Source organism: Cariama cristata, unplaced genomic scaffold (genome assembly GCF_000690535.1).
Source record: "Cariama cristata isolate BGI_N322 unplaced genomic scaffold, ASM69053v1 scaffold34648, whole genome shotgun sequence".
Classification (NCBI taxonomy): Eukaryota; Metazoa; Chordata; class Aves; order Cariamiformes; family Cariamidae; genus Cariama; species Cariama cristata.
Window position 1 is genome coordinate 1 of NW_009632259.1, and position 12190 is coordinate 12190.

The 12190-nt window shown below is 39.5% G+C and overlaps 1 protein-coding gene across 1 annotated transcript; it reads left to right on the forward strand.

Moving 5' to 3' along the window:
• Positions 1-8183: 8183 nt before the first annotated feature.
• RGCC (regulator of cell cycle) lies at positions 8184-11641 on the forward strand (the record flags this gene model as incomplete). The annotated part of the gene is made up of 3 exons (XM_009706285.1): positions 8184-8259; positions 10019-10126; positions 11579-11641. Coding segments are annotated over exons 1-3 (247 nt in total), but the record flags the coding sequence as incomplete, so codon positions are not given.
• Positions 11642-12190: the final 549 nt, after the last annotated feature.

The following is a 12190-nucleotide window of genomic DNA, read 5'->3' on the forward strand; positions in this document are numbered from 1 at the left end:
CGGGGGGGCGTGTGTGGTGGGGTCAAACCGGCGCGTCCCCTTCCGTGAGAGAGGTAGGGACTCGTGAGGGAGAAACACGCCTTTTTTTTATATATGTAAACCAACACATTTTCATTTACTTTTTGGGCTAGGAGTCGCAAGGATGCCAAGTCTGGCCCCGCTGGTTTTATTCTGCTGGTGTTGAACAGCAGAAGAGGGAGGGAGGGTGAGAGCTACTGGAGGGAAGCCACATCAAGGCTGGCTTCAGAGCAGATGAGGCTGAAAAACTCGCTAGGGAAGAAGGTCAAGCTGCCAGCCAGCTGCTGAAACATGAAAGCATCCTGGTGTCGTAAAGAAAAGGTGTCTCTTAGGTTAACAGGGACTGTCTGTTCTATCTCAGTAACCAAAATACCAGTTGAGAGTGAAATAAAGTGTGCTTTCCAGAACAGATGGAAACTCATTCAGGTTTCTGGTTTGGTGTTATCACTGTTCAGAGGTGACAGTTTGAAGCTAACTTGCACCCAGATGTGTACGAACGGTGCATGCAGAACATAGCACAAGAAGGGTGGGAAGCAGATATTGACTCATGACCTGCTGTAGTAAGGAAACATAGAATCAGAACTAAGGTTTTGTTGTTTTTTGTTTTTTGTTTTCTGTTTTTTTTTTTTTTTCAAGTTAACTTGGAAAAAAGTTTTGTCCCTCTTGGTTTTTTGCTAGTGAGGGAGAGAAAACATCTTTCCTCTTCCAGAGAGTGAGACTGGAAACTGCTGTTCTCCTTGGGAGCAGTAGACTTAAGGGCTACTTTGTCAGAAGTAAATTCTGCTAAAACCGAACTATACCCAGTTTTTCAGTTCCTAACTCTACAGGAAGCTTTATGAAACTTATATGTTCTTCAGCTATTTGTAATAAAATTACTCCTTTAATTTCTGTTGTGCATCTTTATCAGTTGAGGGACTTACTGTGCAGTTCTGTTGACTCAGCACTAAAACGTTAATATAATCTTCCTAGTACTTAAGCTGTGAGAGCATAGCTTCTCCGTATTATAAGAGCCCTTTATTTCATCATCATGGGTAGGATTCATTTCATTGACAGGTATTGTTTTACCTGCCTTGAACCTGGATACCTTGCCTAGCAGTGCCTTTGAGGTGTTTTTCTGTAGTCAGTGGAGGTATGTTGATTAAGATGCTATTCTGCCGTTTCATCATATAGTGGGTGGATCACTCCTAGTAAGCATGTCTCTCCTTCTGAGGAAGATTTGGAAATGCATGCCCAGTTTACGCTGGACGCTAGCCTTTTGGATGGCTGAGGGTGTGTAAGGTGAAGTCTGGCTTTACTGAGTCAAGCTGATGAAGTATGTGAGCTGTGTTATAAATCTAAGTCTATTACTAACTACAGCAATGCTGCCCTAATGTTACTATTTCTTGTGCAGTCTTCAGTATTGTAGTATATTAACCTCTCACATACTCTTACCACAAAAGAGACACTTAAAATGATAGAGTGAAATAATCTACTGTTGAGAAAACCATTAAAACCACCCCACCCCAGCGACAAGAACTTATTCTTCTTGCGTGGATAAAGATATCTGTCGTTGCTTAGCATATCTGCTATGGTTCAGAAAACTAAAATCTTGAACACTGCTTAAAATTGCTCTGTTAGAATTGACAAGAAGGACCTTTGGAGGAAGGTGATAGTGTTGTCTGGCAGGGCAGGAGGCCTGGTAAGAAACAGCATGCTTATGTAAATGGGCAGACCAGATCTTCAGGAAGCTCTGGAAAGTAAAAATGTGTCACAAATCTGTGCTGATTTAGACTGAAGACATGAATGGCAAAGCAGGACCGACAGGGTTTGATGGCTCTATGCAGAGTCCTCAAGGATCTTGTATGAGGAGCTTGTCAATCTTTCAAATCTCATCCTGTGCTGGGGTTCCTCCCTTGGTGATGCATCATGTGAAATGGCTCTGGAGAAATCAAAATCACTCTCTTCTGGACACTGGTGTATACTGGACCAGGAGGGTGCACTAAGAGTGACCTGTTGGCATCCAACAGCGTCAAGTGTATGAGGATATGTTTAAGGGAAGTGAAACAAAAGTAACGAGCTCTCCTAATTTCTCAGAAAAGGCCCAGTAAGTAAAACACTTCTTCCTAAAGGCATCATTCAGTGCAGACATCTACTTATTTTGAAGTTACAGTAGGATTGGAGAGGAATTGCAGATTTATGAAGAGCTCCTTTTATAAAACAGACTTCAGTGTCTGACGTAATCCAGCTACACTCCCTACATCTATTTTAAGAATAGATGCAGGGAGTTTCCTACTTACCCAGGCTCCTTCTACTCAAACTCAAGTTTTTTTCCCCCTAGGCTCACCTTTCCTTTGGTCTCTGTTGTTGAGTGCAAGTGTAGTGCTGAATTCATGACCTTGCTACTTCCATGATAATGCTTAAATTAAACACCACTGGAGGATCAAGGAGAAACTGGGCTGTAAAAGCAAGTTCTGACAACACAGATCTGTAGCAATGCAAAAGAAATTCCAACAATATTATCTGCAGGTAGTTTGAATGATCCTCTTTTTCATGAAGACTCTAATTCTTTGCAAAGTCTTGTTATCCAGTGCAAGACTATTCCAAGTATGCTTTGTCGTGTATGTATAGAACAGTTTATCATATTTTAGTACTATCTCTTCTTGTTCATCTATTAATCTAATCCTCCCGACTGGTGTGGTGTGGCTGAAGGTTAGGTGTATGTATCTTTTGGCCACTCCTGCGATGGCATCTTTTGTATCTAGGGTGGGACTGTAAGGGGAGGTAACATTTTAAACTGTTGCAACTGGTTGTTTCAGGGCCCCTGAATCAGTCTTAAATTCAACTTTATGAGAAGCTAGTAATAGATACCAAGTGGTCATACTCAAACAATACTGTTTAGTAGGGTGAGGAAAACCTTTCCCCTCCTGGAGTTTCTGCCATGAGGATGAGCCCGTTTAATTTATCAGAAATATTTACAAAATATCTTTATCAATATAGTTAATTGTGGAAATATTGCTTTTAACCTTAAAATCCCCTCTTGAGGGAGCTAGCTCCAAAAGTTCTAATTGAAATTCTTATATTACATATTTCAGCCTCTTAATCAAAAATAGAAATGTGAAGACACTACTGTGGAAAATGGGCTTGATAGTACTTGGTTCCCCCACATCTTGTTCTGATATTTGACTAAATGATCTCTGGACGAGGTCTGTCTTGGCCGTGGTTAAGTATTGTACGTAAGACGATGGACTTTAGACCTTACGGTAGTAGAAAGGCTCACACGTGCAGATGTTCATGATGATCTTAGTACTTGGCCCACAAGTAACACATTAACCAGAACAGCTGATTGGGTCAGTGCTGGAAATCATGATGCAACTGGTGAGTTACTCCAGCATTCTTGTGTTGCTGGACTGTGAGTGAGTACCAGTTATGTTTCAGTTGGATATATTTAACCGAATTGAAGTATAACAACTTCATACATTAGGTTATTAGTGACACTGAAACTTCTGAGTTGAGGGATACCTTATAACTCTTTGCTATTTACAGCATCTGTTGGTTGTGACAAAATAGGATTTGTGTTAGAGAGTGCTGTGCTGGCAAAAGCCACTCGTGTAGATGCAGCTGTATTGACGAACCCTTACAGATATCATTTGCTTCTTGTGTGTGGGAATAAGCTTGCAAAGAAAAGTGCAGGCTTGTCTGTGTAAATTGCATGTTTGCTTGGTGCATTGTACTGTTACAGTATCTGGCAATGTCAGGACAGCCTTCCAAGTTTAGGCTTAGGATAATGAATAGAAAGTTGGACTTTATGAGAGGTTGAGAAGGGAAGTGCTTTAGTGTTTCTTGTGCCAAAGTTATAATAACACCGAAAAGCTGAACCGTAATCTGTTGTTGTGCTCTCGGAAATGTTTCACACTTCCAGCTCTGGATGTATTTTCTTGAGACGGGTTCAGCTTCCAGCCTCTCTGTTAAAAGTGTTGCAAAATAAATGCATCGATTCAGTTCTTACACTGCAGGCTGTATGAGTGCATTTTCATAGTTATTTTTAGGAGTATTTAAATGCTTCCTGACAAATACCTCCTGGCTTTTAAACACAACAAAAAACCTGAGAGCATCTGGAACTCTTAGTTTTATAATTTCAAAATCAAGTAGGTGCAGGTTCACTAAGGGGTTGAGCAATATCTGTTAACAAGCAATGCCTGGTGTAGTGCAAGCATTTGTGGTTACATGCCGTGGATGTCTCCATGTGCTTGTGCTAATACCTACGCTATCTCGAGATGAAGCATCAGCCACTGTTAATACTGCAGCACTCATCCTGAAAAGCCTGTTTACACTGGCAATCTTGCAATATGTGACTGTAAAGAAGGTACAGAAAAAGGCAACAGAAATGATTGAAAACATAAAATAGTTTCCGAGTGATTAAATAGACTGGGACTATCAGGTTAGAGAAGAGATGCCTGGGTGGGGACAAGCTAGTCTTCCAGAAAATCCTAAGTGACATTAGGAAAGCGACTGCTACCTCACCCAGTATGAGGAAATCAAATTAAATCAGCATGTTTCAAATAAATAAGAGGAGCTATTTCTTCTCGTAGTGTATAGTTAAACTTTAAAATATTTTGCCTTAAGGTATCGTGGATGATAAAAGTTTACGTACTCAAAAAATAACTAGATAAAATCACGGCAGGAGGGATGGGGCCATTGGGGACTGCTGTAGGCTGATGCTGCTGCTGTCTTAGAAATGATACTGATCTGTGCATCACAAGAACTTGGTAGAGTTTATCTTGAAACTGTCAGCGTGTGGCTGCACTTAAACTCTTCTATAGGCATCTGCTATGAGTTGCTATGAGAGACAGAATGTGGAATAGGTGAGCCTTTGGTCAGCAAATCCGAGTTATATGATGAAGAGAACATTTTGAGGAGGTAGATTGTTTATGCGAACTTCTAATGGCCTATCTCTGACAAGAAGGTAATGCTATATTTATAATGAAAAAAAAAAGAAGTAAGACTCTCATAGAAATAACCATTCATTAAATGATCTGAGAAATAATGTTTTATTAAATTACTGATACATTCAAGGGGAAGAAAACCCAGAAGTTTCAGGTGTGTAGGCTTCTCTCTAACTATTTCAACTTAATGAGAAATGTCCTATTTTGTAAGATTTCCTGTTCTTACCTCTCCAGCATACCTTACACCTTTCTCTTACACTTTAGAAAGGAAGCATTAGTAAAGGGGAAGGTTGGAGTTGGAAACACTGCCTCATGGATAGTAAGTGTGGTGGAGGAGTGGAAATGCAAGCTTTGTATGTAATGAGAAGGCACGCTTGTACATCTGAATTTCAGGCTTCCTAGGTCACTTCCTTGTAACTATGCGATTTGAAATCTTTTAAATCATGACACCTAGATGTGTCAATAGTGAAAAGGTGTGATATTTGTGTCGGTGTTGGAACAGATGCTTGTTAGCTAGGCAAAAAACACACAAAAACTAAACAATGCAGCCAAGTGCAACTATGATTTATTATCAAAATAAACCCTACCCTTGAGGGCTGCAACATATGTATTATGAAACAAGCTCTTTGCATCGAGGGTATTTCTCACTTCTACTGATGGCATTAGAAATTCCCTACTTTCTCTCTCATTTTTTTAATCAAGTGGGCTATGTTCTGACTAGGAATAAGTTGTGCAGTCTGTTCATTAAATGCCGAACTACTGTTCTATAATAAATTCATGGCTTGTAGAGACTTCAGTGGAATTTTAAAGCTCCTCTCTGAAAAATTTAGGGATGTGATTTATTTTTTTTCCCCCCTAAAACTTTCCCCATGAAAACTGCAGTAAAAATGTTACCGACTCCAGTGCTCTGTAAAATTGTATCTTGGCCTATGGTACTACAAAGAGCATAATATTAAAGAAGCCAGACGGCTGAACTTTTGGGTTGTCTGTTTTAAAATTAAAATTTGAGGTTTTCCTCCTCCTGTTAATTACTGCTCAGAACCTTTCAATTGCTCATTTCAGGGGGATAGTCTATATTTACATGGTATTGCCATGGTTTTTCTTTCTGGTTTAACCATATACTGGAACAGCAAAGGTCAATACTAACTACAGATTACTTTGCCAAAGTAAAATACACACATATTTATTCCAGCTCCCTAATTTTGCAGCTATTGGCTTAGTTTGACTCATGTAAATCAACACAGTAGCCTAACTCTCAGAATGTAAGGGCTTTTTTTTAAAGAGATTGTTTGGTTTTTTTTTTAAAAAAAACAGCCAAAGGGGCATAGTTTAAATATGTGCAGAGGCAGTAGAACCAAAATACAAAGTGAAAAACAAGGAATTAATGATAGATAAACTTGCATGGCAGTGGGAGAGGAGGGGCTGGATGAGGAAGGACAGCAGCGATGAGAAATGCTTGGCATCCGGCTCTGGTTATTGGGTTGCAGGGGCTGTTGTATTGTGTGGCAGTGGAAGTCTTCCAAGGGCCCTTATTGTAGGTGAACGAGCAAATCTTGGCTGTGGCAGCTGGTAGAGAGCAAGGACTGAAGTGTCCTTTTCCCAGAGCTTTCTGCCCTACAGCCACACTCTGTCAAAACAGATATTTTTGTGCGATGGGTATCACAAGTTTGGTTTTTTAACAGGACGTTGTTTTCAGCAGTTATAATGACCTTGATGGCAGACTCAATGCATTCCTCCTTCCATCACCAGAATTTCTGCTGTTTGGTGGCATGTGTAAAACACAGCCAGTAGCTAAAGTATGTTTTTGCTTTTTGAGAAAGATAAATGTTGATATTTTCCTGAAACTATTAAGATTACAACCCATCAGAAGATAACACTGTTTTGTGAAAACGTTTCACCTTTTGACATTGGAAGAAAAACATTTGGATATTTAAACCAACAGTTCTGTCTTATTTTCTTTTTGCCCAGTTGTAAATATTTCCCAGCATAATGTTTGTGGAAGCCAGTATGAAATAACATTTTCTGGTTTCAATACATTGCGAGGTGAGCAGTCAACACTTTCAACTGCTTATAGAAGGAATATGGAGAGAAAACCACGAAAAGAATCAAAGATGACTGCTAACTCAGATGTGTACACGAATATAAATAAGAAGAGTTGTGTGAATATTTTGCGGCCAGTTTAAATGACTTATTAAAGCTTTTGTAATTTGAGTTGCCCTCGGTAGCATTCACAAAAAGAACATTTTATTCCAGCTATATGTAAGAGCAATTGGAGCTTTGGATTTGGTGTACAAGAAGGATTGGTTCGTAATATAAATTCCCAGCATCACTACTTTTGGTGTCTGGATATTAGTAGCATAGACTCCATATTAAAAGTACACTCAGTTTTGTAGCCATTGTTTTCTGGATTATTTTTTATTAATTCAATGAGCTCTAAAACCTTTTAAATATGAAATAATTTGGAAGTTCTTGTTCTGCTTTTTTCAAATACATTGCCTGGAAAGTGTTTTATCTTTAGCCTGTTCTGTCAGTGTTTCAGTGAGTTGTACTCTTGGCTACAGGACTGTTTGTGGGAGGTATTACAAGTTATTTGGCTTTTTTGTGACTATAGGGATTTTATCCTGAACAACTAGAATTTTCCATTCTAAGTTTCCTGGTCACTAGAGTTTGCATCTTGGCTGAAAAGAAATGTAGGATGTTGGTCCATAAGCTGTTTTCAGGAGGAAATTTGTCATACCTCTGTTACTGTCAGTCCATTAATGTACAGGGTTCATACTGTGTAGTACAACACTGGTGACACATCATTGCAGAGCAGTCAGTGTCACTTCCCCCCCCACCTTAGGTTGTTTTTTATGTTTTTAGGAGCTACTTTTAAAATAGCTTTTTTTATTTTTCTATCTAAAATTCTCTCAATTCTGCATTGTATTCATCAAATCTTTCTTATATCTGAAGTTTCAAGTAGATTGGTTTTGATCTGCACAGGTTTAGAGAGGACAACAGGCGCTTAAGAGAGAAGATAAAGAAATTACAATAAAAAGCTAGCATGAAGAAGCCTACTGCTCTTTCTAAACAAGAAATACCAACTGGTGGCTGATTTGGGCAAGCAATAGTCCCAGGTAACAGATGTCAGTCACATCACTGCTCACGTTTGCATAGTGCTGTGGATAGCACATGCATTTACTGGAACAGAATCTGAGCTGATTGCAGAGTGAAGTCTGACAGATACAGTACTGTGGTGGGCCAATGTGCGTGCGAAAGAGGAAAATAGTCCAAGTTGAAGCTTCTCACACGAGCCTCTTCAGTGTGTATTGCAACAGAGGTAGGCTTGGAAGCTAGCACAGAAGAAACAAATAGACAGTCAGCCTGTGACTGAGGAAATGTCTGACAGGCTTAGCAGATGCAGTCATCTGGTCTGATTTGTCACTGCAGCTGTGTACTCCTGTGGAAGGTGGTTTTACGCTAGTAAGGACAGCAGGCTAGAGGAGGAGTGTGGGGACATGCTCTTAGAATCATAGAATCATTATGGTTGGAAGAGACCTCAAAGATCATCAAGTCCAATCATACACCCGATGCCACCATGTCCACTAAACCCACTAAACCATGTCTTGAAGCGCCACATCTAAACGTTTTTAGAACACCTCCAGGGATGGTGGGTCCACCACCTCCCTGGGGAGCCCATTCCAATGCCTAACGACTCTTAGAGTGAAGAAGTTCTTCCTAATATCCAACCTGAACCTCCCCTGGCACAACTTGAGACCGTTTCCCGAAGATGGGGGTACTTAACAGTAAAAGAGGATGGTCTTTATGTTTGATACCTGCAAACATCATGGCAGTGTTCAGTGGAGGTGTAGATGTGCAGATCTTGGCAAGGCAAGCTGTGGTCCTGCCCTCTTTTACTAATTCAGCAAGACACCCTTAATTTAACTAAGGCAGTCATCTCCTGGCATAGCAAATGGGACAGACGTCCAAGGCAGCGTGACAATTTGACTTGGATGGATGTAACGCTGCAGTGTAACCACCTCCTAGGCTGGGGCTCCGAGGACAAGCCTTATGTGTGCTGCAGGGAGGCAAAATTGCTGGCCTCAATGGCAAGCAGTGGTAGTCACCACCCCATGTAATGAGACATATATTTATTTCTTAGGAAATGTCCTGAATAAATGGAGACCATTGACTTGTTCACATTACAATGGTTTCTTTTTGTAGAACTACAGTTGTCAGGTCACTGGCTCAAAACTGCAGGAACTAGTAGTGTTAGTGTCTCTAACACAACGACAATTCCTCCTTCCAATGGAGCCATGACTAACACTTTGTGTGCACTGTGCATCATGGAACTCTTTTTATGAAAAGAGACAAGATAAAGATCACTTTTTAATACTTTTGAAACTTAAGCCTTTGTCTAAAATCCAAGAACATCAGAAAGGTATTGGTACCTTTCCCATAGCTTTCCAGGGCATATAAAACTTTCTTTGAAAGATCACGTAAAATAAGATTGCAGAACATCTTGTGTACAGATGTACTCCTTTATGAACTCCACAGAGTTACAGAATAAAAGAAAATTAAACGATGCCATACCATTCATCTAGAACATAAGACCCAAAGCAACAGAATAATGTATGGAGAAATGGGTGAAATGCTGAATATATTCTCCATTCTGGGGGGCTGTCCTTGTCCTGGAACTCTTTGTTCAGCTTTTTTAATAGCTTTTGAAAAATTCAGGCAACTGGAATTTCCCAGAATATTGTGAATTAGTCAGGTCATGCCAGACTTAATTTAGTGGATGTGGGATAATTGCCATTCCTGCAGTATTTTTCCAAAAGATGCTGACTGCAGGGAAAGCTGACACATTCCTTACTAAGGATAAGGATTGGGCCTAGGACTGACTGGTTTTTAACAGTAGGTGTGGGAACAGCAGCCTTCACACAATAGATAATTTATTTATTCCTCTGGTTTTAAAGTCTGTAAATTTGCGTTCTACAGACTTTGAAGCCCATATAGGAAAGGCCCCATTTCTGGTTTTAATTCTATTGCAAAATTGCAGAAAGTGTTAATTTTACTTCATAATGTAACTTTTCTTACAGGTGCAGATTCGCTCTACAGAAATAGTTTCAGCTTCAGTGATGAAAAGCTTAACTCTCCAACTGTATCTACTCCAAGCTTGCCATCTCCATCAGTAACTCCATGTAAAGGTAAGCTTAATTTTAACTGTTGGCATTTCTTCCTAATTCTTGAATATACAGGCTTCTTAAGGCTTTTTTTTTTAGATGACAACAAAACTAAGTATTACTGTTGAGCACACTACAGATTCAAATATTACTGTCTTCATTATAAACAGCAATAGCACACTGCATCTACATTTCTTTGCAGGTGACCTGGCAACTCTTTTGGTTTTGAAACACCAAGCTAAAGAAAATTACAGGTTTTTTTCGTTGATGAGGAATCACGGTACTACTTACAGAATACTTCACTTAAGAAGTAACTTATATTCCTTCTTACTGAAGCAACTAAGTAGCTTAAGTGTGCCATCTATATACAGAAATACTTAGCCTGAATGCAGGGGTGCAGTAGGTGACTCCTCTGAAGCCATATGCTGCCATTCAAGTGAATGCAGTTACTGGGATCTATATAGACCTTGCACTGCTGATACAGTCCATATGTTAGTAATTCCTTCCTCCTTTGTAGCTATGACATTTCAAAGTGGCTTCTGTCTTGGAGCTGATCTAACTCCTCAAGAGCTTGTTTCATTCAGGTTAACTTAGATTAACTGTGGAGCAGACATATCAATAAATGAACAGTCATACATATGTTCTACATGGTGCTTTCGTTACAACTAATCTTCTCAGATGCGTGCTCAAGAGCTTTTCATGCTTTCATGCATTTTCCACAGTGACCAGTCACAAAAAAAAGTTAAATACTTCCTTCCCAATTAGCATGACACTAGGGAGAAATAATGAGTAATAGTTAATAAGAAGTAGCAAAAAAGAGTTCAGTTAAACTGACAGGAAATACATGGCAAGGAATTACACTAAAGGTCAAGATGCTCTTCCCGATGAGAAGACAAAGACAGAATTAGAGTTGGAACTGGCTTGGAGTAGACAACAGAAATAAGGAAGGCGCTTGCAGTAAAACTAGATTGAATGGAACCAGTGGTGTTCTCAGGAATTGAAATTTAGGTGGATGTTTGGATCCAAACTTGTAGTGTATGGACCAAAATGAAAGGATTTGACATCATATCAAACCAGTGATGCTGACATGATTTAAGAGGCTTAGATTTGGATAGGACTAGGAGCTAACTGGGTAGGGTTTGATTAGGGCCATGAATGCAGTATCTGAATGGATGCAATAAGGAAGACTCCCAGAGTAGCAAGGACATGGATTAGTTGACATACAGCTTTTTTTTTTTTCTCCAGTTCAAGCTCTGCATTTTAAGGAAACTAAACAGGATTGGTTTGCTTCTGTCAAACGGAAAACTCTAAAAACTGGAATTTTAATTCACTCATTTGGACATTGCAGCAACCCTATTGAATGTTCCTGAAAATAATCCACAGCATGTTTGATACCACTGAAAATGATTTAGGAGATCGTGTGGTTCCAGTGTTTCTTTATGACATGTCTAAGCAGTATTGACTCTTGTTTTGTAGCAAAGCTTGGAGACACAAAAGAACTGGAAGACTTCATTGCTGATCTTGACAGGACACTAGCAAGTAAGTAGATTTTTATTAGTAGGCTGCGTCTCACTTGGTACTGTCAAAGTGATGAAAGCCGATGTATGGGGGGATAGGGAAGGAAAGGGTAGCAGTAGTTTTATAAAACTTGGCTTCATTTTAGTTTGCTAATCCTATGGATCATTGTGTGAATAAGAAAGTACAATAGACTAAATTCTGGTCTTTGCCTGAATGTTCAAGGCATGCAGTTTAGCTGGTGTGACAAAGGCTGTACTCCAGTGAACCCCTGTCCCCACCTCTGAGGCAGCTGCAATTCACCCCTCCTTGACTGTGTGTAGATCAAGTAAACATCACTTTCTTAAATACTCAAAATTCAGGTAAAAAGTAGGGTTTTGTTTCTTCATTATAAAGCTAAGTAACTGGAGGAGTTACCATAGGTGAGGGAAACCTTTTTATTCTAGACTTTGCTTTATGAAAGAATTGAGGAGCAGATATCTGTATCTATTGACTTAGATTAAATGTCAAAATCCCATTTTTGCTTGTCTTTACCAGGAATGGAATTTAGATCTCTCTTTCTATCACTGTCTA